This window comes from Plecotus auritus, assembly GCF_963455305.1.
Source record: "Plecotus auritus genome assembly, chromosome: 7".
Lineage (NCBI taxonomy): Eukaryota > Metazoa > Chordata > Mammalia > Chiroptera > Vespertilionidae > Plecotus > Plecotus auritus.
This window is the reverse complement of record NC_137774.1, coordinates 11701231-11724913: the sequence shown is the minus strand read 5'-3', so window position 1 is coordinate 11724913 and position 23683 is coordinate 11701231. Positions and strand designations below refer to the sequence as shown.

At 47.3% G+C, this 23683-nt stretch overlaps 1 protein-coding gene across 1 annotated transcript; it reads right to left on the bottom strand.

The window, feature by feature from the left end:
- Positions 1 to 1036: 1036 nt before the first annotated feature.
- B4GALNT2 (beta-1,4-N-acetyl-galactosaminyltransferase 2 (SID blood group)) lies at positions 1037 to 23057 on the bottom strand. Its single transcript, XM_080678748.1, has 11 exons — positions 22940 to 23057; positions 16879 to 17097; positions 16026 to 16157; positions 14363 to 14469; positions 12381 to 12418; positions 9739 to 9919; positions 8068 to 8154; positions 6692 to 6879; positions 5731 to 5871; positions 2783 to 3002; positions 1037 to 2196 (listed from the first exon to the last, which is right to left on the bottom strand). Exons 1-11 carry the CDS (start codon positions 22951 to 22953, stop codon positions 1991 to 1993), a joined length of 1533 nt encoding a protein of 510 aa, XP_080534874.1. The 5' UTR covers positions 22954 to 23057; the 3' UTR covers positions 1037 to 1990.
- Positions 23058 to 23683: the final 626 nt, after the last annotated feature.

Sequence of the window (23683 nt, the reverse complement as noted above, 5' to 3'; positions counted from 1 at the left end):
TCTTAACTCCTATGGCCATCCCCAGACTTGTGAATGCTACCCAACTCAAGAGGTTCGCCACTTGGGGTGTTCTGGTCAAGAAAGAGATAATTGTCCTTAGGTAGTTCTGGAGATGGGATTCATATCCAAAGTTCTGTATCCCAGAAGAGAGGCTTAGCCATTGCTTGTATACACTATCTGGTTAATATTAATGTTGATTTCTTCTGTGCAGTTGGCTAAACCTATCTGGTTGGATTTGGGTCAAGCTCATGGGGTTACAGCTGCATCTGCAAAATACCGTGCTACATTTAGCAAGAATTGCACTTAGTAAGAACTGCTCAGACCTTGAGACCTTTGTCCTATCTAACATTATCCTATACGATAAAAGGCTAATATGCAAATCGACCAAACAGCAGAACAACCGGTAGCTATGACACACACTGATCACAGGGGGCAGACACTCAGTGCAGAAGCTGACCCCTGGTGGTCAGTGTGCCCCCACAAGGGGAGCGCTGCTCAGCCAGAAGCCCTGAGCCAGGCTCACAGCTAGCAAGTGCAGCAGCTGTGGCAAGAGCCTCTCCCACCTCGGTGGCAGCGCCAAAGATGTCTGACAGATGGCTTTTTTGTAGGCTGGAATGGGGCGGGAGGGGGGAGGAGGCCTAAGCCAGCAGTTGGTCATCCCCCGAGGGCTCCCAGACTGCGAGAGGGCGCAGGCCAGGCTGAGGGATGCCCCCCCCCTGAGTGCACGAATTTTGTACACTGGGCCTCTAGTTGTACATAAAATGCATGTACTAGTACACAAAGTGATTGTGCATATTAGTTAAAGCTGGAAAGGTTTTTGCAGTAGGATCTTTATGACAACAATGGAATGAGGTAGGTGTGTTCACTTCCAATTTGGGAGAATAAAAAATGATTGCCAGTCTATATCCATATCTGAGAAATGCTGAATTAAACTTAAACAGATTCCTTTACTACAGAACTTCTCAGAGCCTTTACTATACTAATGTAACTTGCAATTTTTTAAAAAAATTATTTGACCACTAAAATATTTTTCATTAGATTTTATTAATATCTCACAGACACATCTTCAGAGATCCTGAGTTACTGTCGGCCATAAGGGCAGGGCTCGATCAGTTGTAGAATCTGCTGACTCCAAAGATGACAGAGAGCCTTCCTCAATAACAGGTGATGCTCCATTCTGTAGATGACATGGGTCTTGAAGAGTCGACAACTGGTCTCCAGTCCCTGGAATGCAGTGGCTTGCCACCACACTTATACTGTTTATCATGGCACCTTAGCGTGGGGGTCCAAGTTCAATCCCTGGCGTTCTGGAATGTGTCTTTATGGTAGCAAGTCTGATGCCAGGAACACCTTTGTTCTGACAGACAGTGGACTACCCAATGCTCTCCTCTCTCCCTCCAACTGCCTGAATCCCATCCATCTTCCAGGCTCCAGATAAGCTAACTCCACAGAACCTTCCACAGCTGCCTAGGCCAGGGTGACTTCTCCCTCCTCTGATCCTCTGACCCTGGCTGCCCAATGATGCTAGTGGACTGAACTGAACCAGGCTGCAACCGCCTCAAGACAAGGACCTGGGTTATTCACGCTGTCTGAGTCCACAAGGCAGAACCAAATAAAAATTTGTGGATGACAATGATGCTGGAGATGATGCTTCTGACTGTGAGCAAAAAGACCAGCCTGCAACACTGCCACCAAATAACACTCAAAGACGTGCAAAGGCTTCATAAACAGTAAAGCATCATACAAATAAATAATCATTATTAATATGGTCTTCATTGCCCTGATCAGTGATTGGTCCATTTCTCATGACCTCTAGCCTTTGATTGTGCTTTCCAGTAATTGAACCCATCCCATTTGCCAAACACACGATACGGTTTATTATAATATTCATCTTTTTTAGGAGTCCATTTTTTGATAGCCTGACCACCGGTTCCACTGTTCCAGATACCCACAACCAGTCAACAGGTGCTTTTCCGATGCCCAGGCACCTTTACGTGGAGCATTGGAGATGGTTCTTGAAGTAGTGGAGAGCCAGCTTGAACTGGATCTGGGCATTGGTGTTGGTCCGGTATTTGTTGTAGGTCTTCTCCAGGGCAGCCAGCTCCAGGTCCGCCTCTGGAGAACGGGACTGGTGACTTATAATCACGTCTGGGCATGAACCCACGAACAGGCTCCCGAGCCCATCAATAAAGAACTCTGCCAAGAGAGGAAGAGCAAGAGAAAGAAATGTGAGATTGGGCCAGAGACCCAGGACCATATTCCAGGTCTGGAAAGAGAGTCAAGGGGAGAAGACACAGTTTGTACCCCTGCGGAGGTTCAGCCCCAAGCAAAGCCACCTGCCCCAGCTGATTCGGAAGGCAATAAATAATGTCATTTCTCAGACAGGGATATGCGTAGAGAGGCAAAGAAACACAGACTGGCTTTCTAGCTGGACAGAAAGGTGGACTCCTGGACTGAGGGAATAAGAGAGAAAAGAGAGGGGGCCGTTAACCAGTTGCAGTTAAATAGGAAAGGACTTCTGGAAAATGAGAATAGGAAGCAGGGTGGGGGAAAAGGGAGGGGACAGAGCTGTGGGGAAAGGATGGAGAGGGTATCTCATCAGCAGGAGGCAAGAAGTCAAAGAGGGTGAAGAGGGAGGCAAGAGAGACCATGAGCTCCTTCATTTGGGGAAAAAGGGAAAGGAAACCCACCGTTGACGGGCAAGTGAACGTGATCAGTGGAGCATGCCCTTGAAAGAACAAACATCTAGGGTCAGTTCATAGCCCAGCTCCAGCCTCCCCACCTGAATGAGCCACTCGCTGCAGACGGGGGTCGAAGCCAACACTTAGCAGTCGTTCTGTGTGGGCCAGGAAGAAGTTGACAACCCCACTGGTCACCACGCAGTTGGGGAAGCCGTCCAGGGACTGGAAAGATCCTGATCGCCGATGAATGCAGTCCCCATTCTCACTCTGCTCCAGCAACAGCTTAAACTGGAACACGTTTCCAAGCACACTGCCGCCTACCTGGCCCGCGGGCAGAGAAATCCACATTAGAGAACATAGACTCGATATCCATGTTGCCTCTGCCAGAAAGCCTTATTGGATTGAACCTCAACAAGAATCACACCCTTTCTCTATCTACCCTTCATGCTGTCCCTCCGTTACTCTTCTTGCTATTGTGGCCACAGCCTTCAGCATATATTGCAGAGTCCCTTTTTTTTTTTTAATATATTTTATTGATATTTTATAGAGAGGAAGGGAGAGGGATAGAGAGCTAGAAACATCGATGAGAGAGAAACATCGATCAGCTGCCTCCTGCACACCCCCTACTGGGGATGTGCCCGCAACCAAGGTACATGCCCTTGACCGGAATCGAACCCGGGACCCTTCAGTCCGCAGGCCGACGCTCTATCCACTGAGCCAAACCAGTTTCGGCTGCAGGGTCCCTTTGATCCTTCATTCCTACTCACCCCAGAAAATCTCTTTGGTGGATGCCGGAAACCAATCATTGTACCACTAATAGAAAGATGTGGCCAGAAAACTGGGAAGGCTGGTCAACAACCTTAATTGTTTTGATCACTCACTGTTTAGTTGAAACATTGTTAGCTGAAGCAGCCTCCACCTCTGTTTGTTTCATGTAAATTTCTGTTATTGGAATTTCCTGCCTAAAGGTTATGGGCGTATCCCATAGTCTCAATAAAAGGGATTGCAAGGCCAGAGCAAGGGGTAGTCCTTCCACTAGAGGTGAGCTCCCGCCTGGCACCCAATATTTCCAAATTAATACTTTTCCAAGTCTCTTTTCATTTGTGTGTGGCCTTCTCCAGAACCCGAACCCTGAACCGGAACCCTGAACCGGAACCCTGAACCACGCGGGACGTGAAAGGGGTTCCCACAGGTGGGAGCAGAAAACACTTAACACCACGCCAAAAGGGCAGACAAGTTCTCTGCTCTGCTTACCATACAGCAAGCTCACCCTTTCCAGAAGCTAACTCACTCCCTTCCATTAGGAGGCGCAGTATTTGGGTGCAGCCAAGAGAGACTGCTCTCGGTGGGGTCTCCCCTGCCAGGCTTCTGGCAGCTTTTCCCCCAGTTTGTCTCAAGCTGTCTTCCTCCCATTCGCTGCTCCCCACTCAATTCTCTGAGCAGCTGTCCATGCGCTCATGGGAGACATGTGCATTTATATGTCTGAACCCAAGCCAAACAGGACAAGCCAGAACATCTACTCCGGACCCATCATCCAGGATGGCATGGTAAAGCCTGCTAACATCCCCCATCACCTGTGCTTTCCTTCTTCCTTTTAGTAAACGAACCCTCGGACTTTTAAGTGGGTTAAATTAAGATACAGTTCAGTATCCAGCTAAAGAAGAAATTTCCCCATTTCCCTGGCAACGTCTGACCATGTGGCTAAATCCTGGCTGAAGGGCAATGATTTACACAGATGGTCCTTCACTTCCTCGCTCCCCCTTTTCCTCTGGCCTTGCCACTGAGGACCACAAGGATGACAGAGCAGCAAGGGAAGGAAATGGGTCCAGGGTGACCTTGGAAGTGCCAGCTTGGATTTTGACATGAGTGGGACCTACACCTTCTATCTCATTTATGCTATTGTGATTCGGTCTCTAGAAAAGTAGCCAAGAGATTTCTTGGATGGTTTGGGGATTGTCCATCTGGAGTAAGAGTTAACTCTGGTCACAATGTCATGACCATTTGCTTTCTTTTTCTTTCTTTCATTCTTTCTTTATTTTGATAGCTTCGTTGAGATATATTTGACATATTAAAATTGTATATGTTTAAGGTATACAGCTTGATGTTTTGATATATGTTTACATTGTGAAAAGATCACCACAATCCAGCTCATTAACACATCAGTTGCCTTAACCTAAGTACCATTGTGTGTGGTGAGAAGGTTTAAGATCTATCCTCTTCCCAAATTTCAAGAATACAATACATAATGTTACCTATAAGCATCTTTTTCTTTCCTTTTTTGTATGTGAATTGACTTTTGATGTTTTTATTATTTTCTTCTGTTTAGGAATGTCCTTCAGGATACTGTGCTTTTAAAGCCTGTACCATTGACATTTTTTTTCAAATGGTGTGTGACAGACCCAGAGCACTCCTCTCTTTCCTCACACCATTCCAGGGAGAAGGTTAGAAGTGATGCATAAACACACCATTTAAAGATGAAACAATGGTGGATTTTTTTATTTCATCAAAAAAAGTAAGTATAAAAAAAAAAAAAAAGAAAGAAAAGCCCGCCAGTGTAGCTCAGCGCTTGAGCGGCAACCCAGGAGCCAAGAGGTGGCTGGTTTGATTCCAGTCAGGGCACATGCCCAGGTTGTGGGCTCGATCCCCAGTAGGGGTGCTTGCAGGAGGCAGCAGATGGATGATGTTCCTCTCTCATCGATGTTTCTATCTCTCTATCCCTCTCCCTTCCTCTCTAAAAAAAAAAAAAAAAAAAAAAAAAATCAATAAAAATGTATTTTTTTAAAAGTAAGTATGGGGGCAGAAACAAAATTCAAGCACAGCTCCTGAGTCCTGGTGTGACACCTTCAACCCCAGAGTTGTGCTGGCTATTCATCTCCTGCTTCAGCCCTCTCCCTCACCTTCCTTCCCTCTTCTCTCCTCTTTCTTGCTTTCTTTTTTTTTTTCTCTCCTCTTCCCTCACATACTTCCCTCTCTTCTCTTCTCCTCTCCTTCTTTCTCTTGATTGTTTCTACACGTTGCAACTGGGATAAAACTGGCAACTGTCCCTTACCACATCCAGTTCCGTTTTCTCCAGAACATCCACCAGCTTCTCAATCTTGGTCTTGTTGGTGAAGAGAAAGTCATCATCCACCCAGAGAACATATTTGGTGGTGACCTGAGATATGGCGAGGTTCCTGCCAGCAAACCAACCCTGTAGGTGGAATGAGGTTAGGTCAGTGGTTGCCATTAGAATAATCGCTTGGGGCACTTTCTCAATTCCAATAGCCAGACTGCACCCCAGACGAATTAAGTCAGAATTTGTGAGGGTGACTCCAATATACAGCTGAGATCGAGAAGCCCTGGGTTAAAGGGAGTCCACGTCTCAGAGACACCTGAAGAAGGACAGTGATTTTCTGGATCAAAGATTGTAAGGCCAGAAAGCCCTTCCTTGGCCCTGTGGCCAAAATGGGTAGGTTTTCCATCCGATCGAGTCTCTGTGGCTCTCCTTCCATTTCCCCTTCTTGCCTGGAAGATGTTTGGTGGGAGCAGAAAGCACTTAACACCAAGTCAAAAGGGCAGAGCATGACCCAACATACACTCTGGTGTGTATAGTATCTATTACATTCTGTGTGTCCTTGGAGGAAGCTGTGCGGGGGAGAGAGACACACAGAGAGATAGCTGCTCCAGCTTGGCTGGAATCACAGAGATGATTCCAGTTGGATCTGCATGTCAGGAATCCTTGGGATGTCAGACACCTCAAATCACTTAGAATGACCTCAATCAACTTCCACGCCAAGTGTGAGGGAAGGCAGATTAACCACCTCATTAATACAGCAAAGTGAGAGTGGCCTGACTTCTCTGTGAATTTGGCGTCAGCAAGGGGACTCAGAGGAGAGTCCTACCCTTTCCCACTCCAGGACCCTGCTTCCTGGGGAAGGCCACTGAAGCAGCCCCGTCCAGGGTAGAAGCTGACTCTGGGGCCCGCTTGTCCCAGGACCCAGGTGTCTCCCATCTGGGAGGGAGGAATTTACCTTCCCAAAGGGCATGATGTAGTACTCCACATGGCTGTCATTAATTTTCAAAGGTTGCTTGCTGTCATCAGCCACGATCACGGTCAAGTCTGGATAATACTCACGAACACTCCGGAGCATGGTCATGAGCTTGTGGGGACGGAGGAACGTTTTGGTGGCAATGGTCACCAGGTCTCTGAGCCTCCTCTCTGGTCAAGAAAGGGTGGACGTCAGAACACTGTCTTTTGGGAAGCCTCACTGTCTTAACTTACACTGTTCTAGTGGGGTTTTTTGTTTTTGTGGTTTTTTTTTTAAATATATTTTATTGATTTTTTACAGAGAGGAAGGGAGAGGGATAGAGAGTTAGAAACATCGATGAGAGAGATAAACATCGATCAGCTGCCTCCTGCATACCTCCTGCTGGGGATGTGCCCACCACCAAGGTACATGACCCTGGCCGGAATCGAACCTGGGACCCTTCAGTCTGCAGGCTGACGCTCTACCCACTGAGCCAAACCGGTTTCGGCCAGTGTGATCATTTTTATGAAAAAGTTCAAAAATGCATTAAAGCCCTGACCGGTTTGGCTCAGTGGATAGAGTGTTGGCCTGCGGACTGAAGGGTCCCAGGTTCAATTCCGGTCAAGGGCATGTACCTTGGTTTCAGGCACATCCCCAATAGGGGGTGTGCAGGAGGCAGCTGATCAATGTTTCTAACTCTCTATCTCTCTCCCTTTCTCTCTGTAAAAAAATCAATAAAAAATATTAATATAAAAACAAAAACAAAAATGCATTAAAAAACCACACTATACATCTTTCCCTCTTTAATTTGAAAGTTAACTTTATCACATGGTAAAATTCCAACATGTCTATTTCTGGAATTTCAATTTGATTTCACTGATAAATCTATTCATGCTCCAGTACTATTCTGTTTTTATTACTATTACTTATTTTTTAAAATTATAATATATTTTATTGATATCAGAGATGAAGGGAGAAGGAGAGAGAGAAACATCAATGATGAGAGAGAATCATTGATCAGCTGCCCCTTGCAAACCCACTACTGGGGATCCAGCCCGGAACCGAGAATCAAACCGTGACCTCCTGGTTCATAGGTCAATGGTCAACCACTGAGCCACGCCAGCTGGCACTATTACTTATTAAAATGTTACCATTCGTTAGGTCTTTTTCAAAATAAGCACAACCATATAAAAAGTTAAATATAATTAAGCAATATTAGAGCAATGTGTCCTAGAATTGTTTTCCTCCAAACAAGCTTGTCAGGAATCATGGCTAAACTGTTACTTTGGTCAATTCTCATCTCCATCTCAGGGGGGACCTGAATTTCACCAACAGCTCTACAGGATGCCACCAGGCAGCCCCAGGGGCAAGGGCCTTACCTGGTCCAGGGTCATATAACTTGGGTATGACGGGATGGCGAATGGTCACTGGAAACTTGGCTGTTGAGGACTTGGACGTCAGACTCACTGGAGGGAGAAATAAGGTCAGGGCGGGCAGCACCGTGTCTGGGTCACTCTCCACGCTGCCCAGGGAAACCCATGCGACGCGGGAGTGAAGGTGTGGTAGACAGTGTCCTGGCTGGGGTGAGACTGAGGACCTAATGGAGTCTGTGGTGTTCTGGCTCCTGATTGGCTGTGTGTCCCTGGGGCAACCTGCTGAGGACCTCCTAAACTCACATTTCTTGCCCTTGTGAGAATCTGCTGGGCTGCACAGGTGTGGAGTCACAGAGTCCGGATTGTCTTTGACTTTGCCATTGTTATCTGAAATGCCTTGGGTAAATCGCTCAATCTCCTCCAGCTACAAGACCAGGATAATAATACCGGCCCTATTTTATTTCACAGGGTCATTCTGTGAAAGGAAGTGTTTGAACACCCGAAGGTCAGGAGAACTGGCTCTTTAGTGTGCAGTCATGGGTAATCTGCCCCATGTTTCATTTCTTTTTTTATATTATGGTGTTTTTTTGTGTGTGTTTTTTTTATATTACGGTTTTTTAAAATATATTTTTTATTGATTTCAGAGAGGAAAGACCCTGGAACCCTTTTTAAAATATATTTTTTATTGATTTCAATGATGAGAGAGAATCACTGATTGGCTGCCTTCTGCATGCCCCCCACTGGGGACTGAGCCCACAACCTGGGCAACATGCCCTGACCAGGAATCGAACCCGTGACCTCTTGGTTCCTGGGTCGACGCTCAACTGCTGAGCTACATCCGGCTGGGCGCATGTTTCATTTCTTTTTGTTGGTGTCCCGGGAATGCATCCTGTGTAGCTAGTCAAAAGAGAAAGGGGTGCCCTAGCCAGTTTGGTTCTATGGATAGAGCGTTGGCCTGAGGATTGAAGGATTCTAGGTTTGATTCCGGTCAAGGGCACATGCCCAGGTTGCGGGCTTGATCCCCAGTAGGGGGAGTGCAGAAGGCAGCCAATCAGTGATTCTCTCTCATCATTGATGTTTCTATCTCTCTCTCCCTTCCTCTCTGAAATAAATAAAAATATATATATTAAAAAGAGAGAGAGAGAGAAAGGGTGACTGATTGATCCAGAAAGAAACCGGGCTGCCCTGAGGATGGCAGGAATTGTTCTCCAGGGAATTCCTGAGGTGGAGCGTGGGGGAGGGGGTTGATTGAGAAGGAGTCAAAGCCACTGTCCTTTGGACTGGGAGTTTCCCCACATCCCTCTTTCCTGTTAATACCCAGGACAATAAACGGATGCACAGACTGGCTCCCTCCTCTACCGCAGCTGAAGTCTTCAGCTTTGAGAGCGAGAGAGAATAGGGAACAGAACTGGGTGGTTTCCAGGTGCACGGCACGAATGATCTGTCCTCATAGAGAAGAGCAGGCTGTCCGTGCCTGGAGTCCCTTCTATGGGGTCAGTAGCAACGTGGGGATAGTATTGGGTACAGGAATTTGGAAGTTAGGTGTCTAGGGTTAGAAACAGGAGCAAGGAAAGCATCTTCAATGCAGGCAGGCTTCATGGAGGAGGAAGACTTGGAGAGGGCCCAGTGGTGTTTCCGGCTCCCTCAGCATGTTGCCATCCAAGAACAGGATCTCACCCACATCCACCCTGTGGTGCTGGTACACCGTGCTGGTGTAGGTCACGTGCTGGAGGATGAAATTCAAAAGCTTCCGGTCACTGGTCGAAATGGTCAGCTGCTTCTGGCCTCTGCCCTGCACCACACTGTCTGGGATGTCGGCGAGGGTGTTGAGTGTCCCCAGAGAAGCTGTCAGGGTGACCTAAGGTGGGTGAAGTACAAAGAGGCTAAATGCAAGGAAAGGCACATACCCAACAGGGCCTGCAGGGGGCAGAGCATAGTAGGGTGAAGAGGAGAAGCTCATGGGTGCCCCAGAAGCTAGGGTCTGGCTCTGCATGGCGTCCCTGCTCTGGTCACAGCAAAGGAGAATTAAGCCCTGGGGCCTGGTGCATTCAGGGGCAGTTTCTTTTCTCTTCGCATCTGTTGGCTTGCAGAACACCATTCTTTTGACTTCAGTTTGCCAGCTCCTCCTCTATAAAACCGCCAAATGGCCAAAACCGGTTTGGCTCAGTGGATAGAGCGTCAGCCTGCGGACTGAAAGGTCCCAGGTTCGATTCTGGTCAAGGGCACGTACCTTGGTTGCGGGCACATCCCCAGTAGGAGGTGTGCAGGAGGCAGCTGATCGTTGTTTCTCTCTCATGGATGTTTCTAACTATCCCTCTCCCTTCCTCTCTGTAAAATATCAATAAAATATATTTAAAAAAAACAAAAAAAAACCTTCCAAATGGCTCTAGCTGGTTTGGCTCAGTGGACAGAGCGGACAGAATGTTGGTCTGCGGACTGAAGGGTCCCAGGTTAGATTCTGGTTAAGGGCACATGCCTGGGTTGTGCGCTCCGTCCCCAGTGGGGGGTGTGCAGGAGGCAGCAGATCAATGATTCTCTCTCATCATTGATGTTTCTATCTCATTCTCCCTCTCCCTTCTTCTCTGAAATCAATAAAAGTATATTAACAAAAATAAAAAATAAATAAAACCTCAGAATGGAGCTTTTTAGGGCCTCAGTCTGCACTCTTTGCCTTTTTATTTATTTTGATATATTTTATTAATTTTTTACAGAGAGGAAGGGAGAGGGATAGAGTCAGAAACATCAATGAGAGAGAAACATCGATCAGCTGCCTCCCGCACACTCCCCACTGGGTATGTACCCGCAACCAAGGTACATGCCCTTGACTGGAATTGAACCCGGGACCCTTGAGTCCGCAGGCTGACGCTCTAGCCATTGAGCCAAACCGGTTAGGGCACTCTTTGCCTTTTTATTCTAACACCTTCTTGCTAGAAGATTTCATCTGTTCCCATGGCTTTAAATACCAACCATCTGCTGATGGTTTCAACATTTATGTCTACAGTACATCCCTTTCTGAGATCCAACTGTCTGGTTGGTTGCCCTGCTAGGAAGTTTCACAAGCAAATCAAACTGATATCTTCAAAATGGAACTATTGATTTCTCTCTATAAACCTCTCTCTGCCTCATGAATGGCACCTTCATCTGTTCAACTGCTCAAGTCCCCAAGTGCAAGTTGTTGCTGTTCTGCCAGTTCCCTCACACCTACAGCCAATCTGCACTTGACCAGAATCGAACCCAGGACCCTTTGGTCCACAGGCCAAACCCTATCCATGGAGCCAAACCAGCTAGGGCTTTGCTGAAAGCACTTTAGTCAGTCAATGGATATATTCTGAGATCCAAATTACAGGCACAGGGGGGGAAATTGTGAATAAGACAGACTCCTTGCCTTCAAGAAGCTTATAGTCTACTAGAGGCCCAGTGCACAAAGTTCGTGCATGGGTAGGGTCCCTAAGCCTGGCCAGCAATCAGGGCCGATCTGTGGGGCGACTGGCAGGGCGATCGGGGGGCCCCCACTGGCACCCGCCTTGGCTGGCCTGGGGCCTGCGTTGAGCGTCTGCCCCCTGGTGGTCAGTGCACGTCATAGTGACTGGTCATTCCACTGGTCGGTCCCCCGTTCAGTCAATTTGCATATTAGGCTTTTATTATATAGGATTGGGGAAGAGAGGCCAGAAGCATATCATGACGCATATGAGGTAGTTCAGGTACAGATAAGTGCTATAAGAAGATAACAAAGAACTGAGAAAGTGACAGAAGCGGGTGGCAGAGGGCTTAGCTGGGGGTGGGGACAGAGGAGGCTTCTAGCCATTCCAACCTCTGTTTAACATACAGGGGTGAGGAAACTAAAACTACATTTCCCAGGCTCCTTTTCAGTTAGGGCTCTTGATGTGGTCTACATCCCACCAGTCAGATATACTTGCAGAGACCTTGATTTGGAGCTCTGTTCAGTGGGGAAAGCGGGGCAGGGCCCAGGGCATCCATCTCAGTGGCGCTAGCCCTAGCAGAGGCAACACAATGCAGGAGCCGTGGCTGTGGCAGCAGCGTCCTCTCGCAGCGGAAGCAGCAGCACCCGCGGTGGCTCAGTGCCTTGGCGGGGTCTTGGAAGTCCTCCCTGGAACTCCAGCCACTCCTTCGGCGGGAAAAAGTGTGCCTTCCATAGGCACCCTCCCCTCCCCCCTCCCCTCAGACTCATGTCTGATGTTTCATCTGGATGGGGGCTCTGTCAAAATCCGAGACCAGCCACCACTGGGGGAAGGGGGCTGGGCAGTGAGCCAAGGACAGGATACCAAGTACACAAAGGGACTGGGAAGGGGGGCTCTTGCCTTATAGATGAGGGCATTGGGTCCATCAAACTGAAGACCTGCAGGACACGGGAAAAGGAAAACAAAAGAATCATCTGAGAGGATTCCAAGGGCTCTCTGAGGCTCACACCTTCCGGCTGCCTCCATGTGCTTCCAGAGTCCCTTCAAGTGTTCCCTCCTATCCAGGGTGTTTGCTGACAGACTCCCCGCTCCCCAGGGTTCTGTTAGATGCTTCCCATGGTCCTTCCAGCGGTTCTAAAACCTCTGATGCCACCCTCAGCTTTGGATGGGTGCTGTGAATGAATCCAGTCCCTCCCAGGTGTCTGTTACTGAAGGGACAGAAGCAATGGATTAATAATGAATCATCCTAGCCCTAACTGGTTTGGCTCAGTGGAAAGAGCATCAGCCTGCGGACTGAAAGGTCCCAGGTTTGATTCCAGTCAAGGGCAGGTACCTTGGTTCGGGCACATCCCCAGTGGGGGGCGTGCAGGAGGCAGCTGATCGATGTTTCTCTCTCATCGATGTTTCTACCTCCCTATCCCTCTCCCTTCCTCTCTGTAAAAAAATCAATAAAATATATATTTAAAAAATAATAATAATAATGAATCATCCTGCCCGGCCTGCATGGCTCAGTGGTTGAAAAGCGACCTATGAACCAGGAGGTCATGGTTCAATTCCCGGTCAGGGCACATGCCCGAGTGGTGGGCTCAGTGCCCAGTGTGGGATGTGCAGGGGGCAGCCAATCAGTGACTCTCTCATTATTGATGTTTCTATCTCTCTCTTCTTCTCCCTTCCTCTCTGAAATCAATAAAAAAAATAATGAATCATCCATATATGAAGCACCTAGAGTAGTCAAACCCATCAAGACAGAAAGTAGAATGGTGGTTGCCAGGGGCTGGAGGCAGAGGGGAGGTAATGTTAAATAGGTACAGAGTTCCAGTGGGAAGATGAAAAAGTTCTAGATGGATGGTGGTGATGGCTGCAGAACAATGTGAATGTATTCAATGCGATAGAACTGTGCCCTTAAAAATGGTTAAAATAGTAAATTTTGTTATGCATACTTTACCACCATAAAAAAATGAATCATCCAAAGTGTCATATTATTTTTAAATAACTATTCAAAAACACTAACAATGAACCGCAAGTGTATTTACTTTAGCATCTGCTCTTATAGTATGACTAATTCAAGTTCCACTTCAAACATACCCTCCTATGGCCATAGGGAACTTACTAAGCTCATCTGGGAAATTGGCAAAATAAACATTTACCTCACAGGGCTGTGCTGCTGAACTAGAGGCGTGTGTGAAAATCCCTCATGGAAAGGAGTTTCGTTTTTTGTTTTTCGTTTTTGTTTTTCTGAACCAGGGCCTGCTCAGTACAAGCCTTTTAGTTGTTTAAGAAACAAATAATTACTTTATTTCTAGAAAATAGTGCTGCTTGTATCGGGGCCAGAGCCCCCCTCAACCATCAGCTCTTCCTCCAGGATGGGGATGTCAGGGCAGCAGGTACCTAGAGAGCCAGGCCCAGCATGGACACTTCCTTCCTCAGGTCTGATGCAGACCCCCCTGCACCTTCTCCCCACCTCCACCCTGTGTGAGGGGGGACTGGGAGCACCAGTGCAGACCCACCCCCAAGGGGGGTCCAAGTAAGCACCCTGGATGAGCCAGGCCCTCATGCCCAGGAGCGTTAATTCCTGGAGATGGCCTGTGCTTTGCCTGCTCCCAAGATGCTGTAGGACACCAACAAGCCAGTTATGTCCTAAGATTCCTTGAGGCTCACAGATATCTGTCCTCTTCCGTGTTATTTCATAGCCCCACGGAGGTCACAGCTACTAAGGGTGATCTCCAGTGGTGGAAACAGTGATATTAACATTAAATGAAGTCATTTCAAACTTCGTCCTGGTGCTGGTACCCAGCAGGTACTCAATGAATGACTGCTCCCTCCTTTTGCTTAAGAAGGAATAGGAACGTTGCCCGAGTCCTCTCAGGATGGGGCGGACCTACCTGGGATGGGAACTGTATGCAGGGGCATCACCTCCACCCCGTGGACCGGGTACCCAAAGGGGAGGTTGGGCGGAGCCAGCAGGGGCGGTGGACGGGGCAGCCCTTGCCTGCAGAGAAAAGGAACTGTTAACAGCTGCCCTGACTCCCTTCCCAGGTTAGTTCTTAAAGTGGTGCCTGCGTCCAGCGCCTTGGGCTGCCAATGGGGAGAAATGGAAAGTACATTGTCCCCATCTTCCCTCCAGCCTCCCCTCCTCCATTACTCCCAGCCTCTTAACTCCACAAACAAACTGAGCAGTTTACAACAAAGCACATAAAAAAACAAAAATCATTAAAAAACAAAAACAAAAATCATGACCAGCAAAAAAGAAGAAACAAAATAATCAGACTGTAGGGGCCAGCACAGCTGCAGCAGCTGAACACCAAAGTCACCTGTGACTCCCTGGTAGCCAGGGTATAAAATGATTGTCAGTACTCGGGTCTTCTTAAAGGGGCAAAGGAGACCAATTCCGGAAGGGAAGTCAAACTTTTCCTGGCTCTGCACCAAAGAAACTGTATATGCAAGTGGTTGGCGTCCCCATATTTTCAAAGCAAACACAGTGATGATTTTCAAATGGTTTTGTTGTTGTAACGACCTTCAGTCAAAGGCAAGTGCATGATACAATCCAGTGAGATTGGCTCTTTGAGGGACTAAGGTAACACAGCTGAAATGTAGCCTTGAGGGACCCAGTTTAACCAAAGATACCACCACTTAGATTACCTGGAAGAGAGATCAGACCATTGGAGTGAGTATTTATGGGAATATGAAAAAGGCAACATTTAAAAATGGAAAAGGATATAACTAGGCAATTAAAAGAGGAAATGCAAATGGATAATAAATAGATGAAACATGCTCAGCTTCAATATTACTCAGGGAAATACAACTTTAAAAAACAACTACCTTTTCATTAAAGTTTAAAGGTAAGGTCATCCTGGCATGCCAAGGTTTCAGGTTCAATCCGAGGCATATACAAGAATCAACCAATGAATGCATAAATAAGTGGAACAAATCAATGTTTCTCTCTCTCTCCCGTAACCTTGGTGTGTTGGGACGATGCTCTAACCAACAGAGCTACCTGGCCAGGGCTTGTTCTGTTGTATCTTAATTCCTCAGCCTGGTTATTCTACCATCTATGGATTTGATGAGGTCCCAACATCCTTCCCACAAATTCCCTTTTCACATAAGCCAGCCATAATCAATTTCTGCTCTTTTCAATCAATAACCCTGGTCAGTACATCCGAGTGTTTTAACTCTGGGCCATGCACATTGCAGGGGGACAGTATATTCTCAATATAAATGAATAAGATAGTGTAACTCAGTCACTACAAAGTCACTTGCTATGACAACTGGGTGCATGGACACAGGGCCACAACACCACACTGACATTGCAAACTATCTTCATTCCTTTGCTCCTTTTTTATTACGAAATGTTTGATGCAAAGTTTATAAATCTTCATTTAAGGGCTATTTCCTCCATTCTCTTTCGTAGGTTTATTCCTAATAGTTCCTCCAAGGCACCCTTGCAAGAGGGGGAGCTCCTTCCTTCTCTCTTTGAACCCAGACCCTCAGGACAAAGTAGAGCTTTTGCTCCTCCTCGGGACCGAGAGCCCTGGCGGTCTACATTACCTCCTCTGAAAGTGTTCAAATTCAGCCTGTCTCCTCGCTTTCACTGCAGGGAGGTCTGTCTGGCTATAGGCACCTTCAAAGTTGTAGCCCTGGCCTTTGGTTTCACATTGGCACTGATTTTTCGGGAACAGCCTAAAACAAACAAGAAGACTGTGAACATGACTGGGTGGGAGGAGGGGTGTTGATGAGTGAGGGGGAAGCTGAGACCTTATCCCGCATATATCTGTCTGAGAAACTGCCTTTCCCAGACCCGCTGTCCTGGAATATTAGCAGAGGCCCCTGACAGAGACACAGGGAGGGGAAGGAGTGGGGAATGGGAAGAAGGGCCCGCTCTCTTTTTTTTAATTTTTATTTTATTTTATTGATTTTTTACAGAGAGGAGGGAGAGGGATAGAGAGTTAGAAACATCGATGAGAGAGAAACATCGATCAGCTGCCTCCTGCACACCCCCTACTGGGGATGTGCCTGCAACCAAGGTACAGCCTGCAACCAAGCCCTTGACGGGAATCGAACCTGGGACCCTTCAGTCCGCAGGCCCACACTCTATCGACTTATCCCCTGCACCAAACTTCTTTAAACGTGAGAATCACAGGAATGCCAATGGCATCTCAGCCCCACCAGAAGAGGAGGCTGGAGGGACAAAGAGCTGGCAGTTAAATGGGCCCTCCAAGGTTTTCAGGGACTTGGCTGAGTGTTGCAGAGAACAGAGACTGTGCCCTGGAGACCAAGCCCTCTCCTGGTCTCACAGTAGGGAAGCATCTGTAAAACGGACACAACAGGGCAGAGCAAACCACAGGAGGAGCGAGGGAGCTGTCGGACCAAGGTGGGAGAGAGAGAACGCGTGATAGCTCACCAGATGCCATCGTAGGAAAAGAGGGACCTGAGTCGTTCCTCAGGTAGAAGCTTCAGCATCTGGACAGCCGGATCCGGACGAGGGAGCACCGGATCGGGATGAGGGAGCACTGGTTGGAGGCTGACCTCTTCATGAAGGTACATACTTCTGAACGTAAATAAAACCAGGCCGAATCCTAAGACTAAGGTGGACATCTTGAGGAGCCACAGAAAGTTATAGCTGTTGGGGCACAAAAAAGCACATTTCATTAAAATCTTTTTTTAAAAATATATTTTATTGATTTTTTACAGAGAGGAAGGGAGAGGGATAGAGAGTTAGAAACATCGATGAGAGAGAAGCATCGATCAGCTGCCTCCTGCATACCCCCCACTGGGGACGTGCCCGCAACAAAGGTACATGCCCTTGACCGGAATCAAACCTGGGACCCTTCAGTCCCCAGGCTGACACTCTATCCACTGAGCCAAACCAGCTAGGGCCATGGTCGGCAAATTGCGGCTTTCGAGCCACATGCGGTTTTTTGGGCCCTTGAGTTTTTAGCAAAGGCCAGCTTAGGAGTACCCTAGTTAAGTTAATAACAATGTACCTACCTATATAGTTTAAGTTTAAAAAATTTGGCTCTCAAAAGAAATTTCAATCGTTGTACTGTTGATATTTGGCTCTGTTGACTAATGAGTTTGCCGACCACTGAGCTAGGGCAAAATCTTTTTTTCTCGATTAGTTATTAAATGACTTGATTGTCATCTAATCAACACCCACAGGAATAACTATTTTGGGGTGTAGAGAAGAAGGAGACTATTCACTGCAAATCGCTCGGTTGTGACCTAGCAGGGCTGTGAAAACAGCACAGGGCCCCGGCTGCCCTGCACTGGACTGGTCCGCCCCATCCTGCTCCTGCAAGACGTCATTGGTATTTCAGCTTCAGCTCCAGCCTGGGAAACAGTCCGCAGTCTTGGTGGAAAGGGAAAACGTGCTCCCAGAGCCAGAGGGGAGCTGACTTATACAGACTTCTGTCCCCGCCCCTGGTCCAACCGTTCTCCATTTAATACATTGTTAGTTTTGTAGTATGCAATTATTTCATCTGTAAAAAAATTATGCCTCTCATTCCCCTTTTTGTTACATCTTTTTAAAAATATATATATGTATGTGTGTGTGTGTGTGTATATATATATATATATATATATATATATATATATATATATATATACATATATATGTATATATTTTTTTTATTGATTTTAGAGGGAAGGGAGAGGAAGAGAGAGAGAGAAACATCAATGATGATAGGGAATCATTGACCGGCTGCCTCCTGCACATCGGACCAAGCCTGCAATCCAGGCACGTGCCCCCGACTGGAATCGAACCCAGGACCCTTGGGTCTGCAGGCCATTGCTCCATCCACTGAGCCAAACCAGTTAGGGCTGTTACATCTTATTTATTCCATAAGCTAATTTTGCTGCATTGACCAGTGCTTTCCTAAGAATGTTAAATGATAGCAATGGGCATACTTCTCTTGTTCCTGACAATAATGGAATAAGAAGCATGATTTTTTTTTTTATAATTGCATACTGCAAAACGAAAATGTATTCCATGAGAAACTATTAGAAACAGTAAGATTTTAGTAGAATAGCTGGAAGGTGAGCCTGGTGGATGTTGCGCGCGGGCAGGCTAAAGAGCCATCTCAGACGGTGGATAAAGAAAAACTGAATCAGCCCTAGTTGGTTTGGCTCAGTGGATGGAGCATCGTCCTGTGGACGGAAGGGTCCCTGGTTTGATTCCAATCAAGGGCACATGCCCAGGTTTTGGGCTCGATCCCAGTAGGGGGTGTGCAGGAGGCAGCCGGTCAATGATTCTCTCTCATCATTGATATTTCCATCTCTCTCTCCCTCTCCCTTCATCTCTGAAATCAATAGAAATATATATTTTTTTAAAAAGAAAAGAAAAATTGAATTTATTTACGGGTGGAGGTGGGGGATGGGATATCCGAAGGGGAGGGGGACATGGGGTCGATGACAGCAGCACCAGGAGCTGGAGTTTCATCCTTACGCGCAGCCACTGGTGGGAAACTTGTCATCAGTCGGTTTGGGGGCTGAGCTGGGGGGGTCGGAATGAGATGGAATGCAGGTGTGCAATCATGCAGGTGTGCAATCAGGTGCCTTCAGGCCAGTTTCCACTCCTTGTGTGGTCTACCTCCTGGTGTCCAGCGAATTTTTCCTGGTCTTTTGTCCTCCTGTGGCGGGAAGCTTACAAATGGCCGATAGGATTGTACTGTCCTATAGGTCTAACAGTGGCTAGTTATGGAATAAACCTTGTCACTCCTCTCCCCTCCCCCCGGAGCTTTCAGTCTGCAGGGCAACACTCTATCCACTGAGCCAAATGGCTAGGGCTCAACATATTTTTATATCAACACATTCCTATATTCTCTTTTTTTTAATTTTCAGTGATCAAACATTAATTCTGTCTTTGAACAAATAAAGAATTAAGCATTAAGCAAGTTACCTCTACCTTAGGGAAATATAAATAAAGGAAGATAAATTCCTGATTCTTGACGAGAATAACTCAATATTGTACTGGTGTAGCTTCACCATATATTACTCTATAAATTCAATATAATAATCACATACATGAAACCACAATAGGATTTTTAAAATTTCAAAATGATTCTACAGTGTATTGGAAGTAACACATGAGAATAGCAAGGAAAATATTACAAATAAGAGGAATGGCTGTGTCGCAGGCTGTGCTACCACTAAATAATAAAATTATTATAAAGTTATAATTATTGCCCTAGCTGGTTTGGCTCAGTGGATAGAGCGTCGGCCTGCGGACTGAAGGGTCCCAGGATAAATTCCAGTCAAGGGCATGTACCTTGGTTGCAGGCACATCCCCAGCAGGGGGTGTGCTGGAGGCAGCTGATAGATGTTTCTCTCTCATCAATGTTTCTAACTCTCTATCCCTCTCCCTTCCTCTCTGTAAAAAATCAATAAAAAATATATTTTAAAAAGTTATAATTATTAAATGTATGATACTGGTTCTGAAATAAGTAAATAAGTGGGTGGAATAAACAAAAAAACCACGAGAATATACAAAAATTTTAGGTGGAATTTTCATTACTTTGTTATATATTTCTGTAACATCTGATTTTCCAAAGTGGTATTCAGAAAAAGATAGGTGTATTTGAGGTAATCAAGTTATAGAAGCACTGGCAAAAAAAAAAAGACTTTTATTTACTTTTAGACAAGTTTGACCATGTGATCAGATCTGTCTCAGCTTGGAGTTCTTTTTATCAAACCTGGTTCCAGCTAGGGACAGCATTTTAATGCAGACATTAATAGGAATTGTGTGGGTAAAGATTGCCAATAAAATGTTCAACAGCTGAATTTTCATCAGATAACGACAAATGTTCTACACTGGTAAAATTGCACTGTTTTTGTGCTTAAGTGGGGGTGTTCAAATTATAATTGTATGGGTCTGCTATTCTGGTTGGACCATATTTGAGAAATATTCAAGAAAGAGCCAAGCCCTAACCGGTTTGTCTCAGTGGATAGAGCGTCGGCCTGCGGACTGAAAGGTCCCAGGTTCGATTCCGGTCAAGGGCATGTACCTTGGTTGTGGGCACATCCCCATTGGGAGGTGTGCAGGAGGCAGCTGATCGATGTTTCTCATCAATGTTTCTAACTCTCTATCCCTCTCCTTTCCTCTCTGTAAAAAATTAATAAAATATATTTTTTTAAAAAAAGAAAGAGCCAAAGTCCAATTTATAAAGTCAGTGAGAAATAAGGAAATGAGCCAGGCATCTGTGCGAGCGAATGACCGCTCCACCCTTCCAGCCAGGTGCAGCTATTTAACGCTGCCAAGCAGTTCTCCTAGTCCAGATACAGAGCTTTGGGACCAGGCAGAGACTGGAGGGCCGTCTAGTCCTGAGTAAGAAGATGGTGATCCTCATTGTCCTGAGGGACTCCTGTACCCTAGCATGGATGGCCCTGACGTCAAGCTCCCTACGGAAGCCAGTTAACCAATAGACTCGATTTTTATTTTGTCTAGAAAGGTAGTCTCATGATTCCTATGTGCTTTATCTTTGTGTCTGCATCCGAACTTTTAAAAATGTCTGCACACTGAAAATCAACACTGAAATTAAAATGGTAATTGACTATTACGAGAGCAAAGATCTAATCTTAATTCATGATGAGAAAAACACCCAGACACCAATTAATAAATGGGCACAGAATGTACCCATTTCTAATTCAGACATTTTTGAATGAAAAAGTAAACTTAGAAGCAAAGGAAAGTTTAATAGAAGTTTCTTTGGCCCTGGCTGGTCTTGCTCAGTGGTTAGAGCGTCCATCCATGGACTGAAGGGTCACGGGTCGGATTCCCAGTTAAGGGCACACACCTTGGTCATGGGTTTGATCCCAAGCCCTGTTTGGGGCGTGTGCTGGAGGGACACAACCAATCAATCTCTCTCACCCCTTTCCTCCCTCCCTCCCTTACACTCTAGAAATCAATGGAAAAAATATCCTGGGGTTGCCCAGCGGGCGTAGCTCAGTGCTTGAACACCAAACTATGAACCAGGAAGTCACAGTTCCATTGCGGGTGAGGCACATGCCTGGGTTTCAGGTGTGGGGTGTGCAGGAGGCAGCCGATCAATGATTCTCTCATCATGGATGTTTCTATCTCTCTATCTCTCCCATCCTCTTTGATATCAATAAAAATATATTTTTTAAAAATATCCTCGGGTGAGAATTAACAAACAAACAAACAAAAGAAGTTACTTCAGTGGGAGGAACTCTAGTTCCCCCAAGGTCACACCAGCCGGCAGCTTTAAGATGGTAGAGAGAGAGCCCTAACCGGTTTGTGGATAGAGCATCGGCCTGTGGACTGAAAGGTCCCAGGTTCGATTCCAGTCAAGGGCATGTACCTTGGTTGCGGGCACATCCCCAGTAGTGGGTGTGCAGGAGGCAGCTGATTGATGTTTCTCTCTCATCGATGTTTCTAACTCTCTATCCCTCTCCCTCTCTGTAAAAAATCAATAAAATATATTTTTTAAAAAAAGATGGTAGAGAAAGTTAGCAAACGTCAGTTAAACCCAGACCTGTTGTGTGAGTCCAGCTGCCCAATTGATCAATTGTGCTTTGTTTTAATGCTCCGAAAACATCGGACTAGGACATATAAACCAATAAAAAAAAAAAAAAAAACCAAACAAACAAAAAAGAACATCAGACTCCTCTCCCTTTTAGAGTCTTTCTCTTTTCCTGTTTCCTTCCTGCTCGCTGGCCTCCAGGCAAAAAACAAACATCATCTCACCACGTTTGCACGAGATGACTTCCTTGTGCTAGATGATTGTTCTAGTGTGGAAAAATAAAGGGGAAAGAAACTTTGGGGATACAGAGGCACAAACTATTTCTGATCCTTCGAAGTAGTTTATAAACGTTAAGGCAGACCCCAAGTCTCCTTTCTCCCTTCATTATTATGCTCCCCGTTGAGGCTCTAGAGCGCTCCGGGACACACACAGTCGTGAATTCACTCTGTGGCGAGGCTGTGCGTGTGGACCTGGAAATCGGCTTTCCAAATCCTTCCCGTTCGGGTGTTTTCTGAAACTGCGGAAGGGACGCAGCCTCCGCTCCCCGACGGTCCAGAGCCCTCGGCCCTCGCGCGGGGACCCATGTCCCCGAGGCGACCGGTCCAGGGACCAGGAAAGAGGCCGCAGCCCTCCTGGGCCAGCGCCTCCGGGTTCCAACCAGAGACCCGAATCCTGCGCTCCGAAGGCTCCTTTCCACATTCCCGGTCACGAGAGGCAGCCTCCACGTCGAATTTTTCAACAGAAAAAAATTTTCAAAGCAACAGAGTCCCCAGGCGCCGTCCCCTTCTCCCTGCCCTCACCTACTGGGGGCGGGGGGGGGGAGGAGGACGCGGGTTGGACTGAATTTAGAGACCAACCGTCGCCTCCCCCGGCCCCGGCGCTCTCAGCCCCCGCGCCCTCAGCCCCCGCGCCGGGCGCTCTCCGACGGTGCGCCCGCCCGGCCAAGTCTGACCTCCCACTTTTCTGCGCTCGCGTGACACTCACCCGCACAAAGTCATTCTGAATCACGCCGCCTCGGAAAGACCGACCGAGCTGATGGAGCCGGGCCGGGCAGCCACGCCGCCTACCGCCCCGCCTGGCACCAAGAGCAAATTCTCCAAGCAGAGCAGGTGGAGGAGGCCAGGAGAGCTTGGGTAGGTCCCCACGTCCCACGTCACCACCAACCCCCGCCCACCTTCTGGGTCTGTCGAGGAGCCTAGCTTGGCGCCAGCAAGTCCAAACCCGCGTGGCGGCGTTTGGGGAGTGCCAAGCCTCGCCGGGACAGACCAGCCCCTGGCCCGCGCGCTGGAGAGCTGGAAAAGGTGCCGGTAATGACCGCAGCCCTGATGAGGATACGAGGTACGGGCTCGGCACTGTCCGCTTTATTGACGCGGTGCCATTTTTTCGTCACAACAGCCCTAAGAGGTGAGTACTGTTATCGGCTCCACGTTTAGGAAAGGGAAACTGAGGCAAATGATGAGCTAGGAAGTGGAGTGGGGATTCCAACCGCGTCTGGGTGACTCGGAAGCCCGCGCGGCGAATCCAGCAATGTCTGCCCCTCGGTCGGTCGCGGAGCCCCCAAGCCTACCAGGCTCCCCCCACCCCCGTCGGAGGTCCGAGTGAATAGCAGGGGGCCTGTCTGCGAAGGAGCGCGCGGCTGCAGCCGTTTACTCAGACCTCTGGACGGTCCGGGCGGGGAGAGGCTGGACAGGAGCACGGTCATGTGCCCCCTCTGGAACCAAGGGCGCG

Bases quoted from the DNA above. Each gene is read 5' to 3' on its own strand.
- B4GALNT2 (XM_080678748.1), bottom strand. The intron at 12,419-14,362 runs GTAGGTCCGCCC...CGTGTCCTGCAG, and splicing joins GCATACAGTTCCCATCCCAG to GTCTTCAGTTTGATGGACCC. The intron at 9,920-12,380 runs GCAAGAGCCCCC...CACCCACCTTAG, and splicing joins CCAATGCCCTCATCTATAAG to GTCACCCTGACAGCTTCTCT.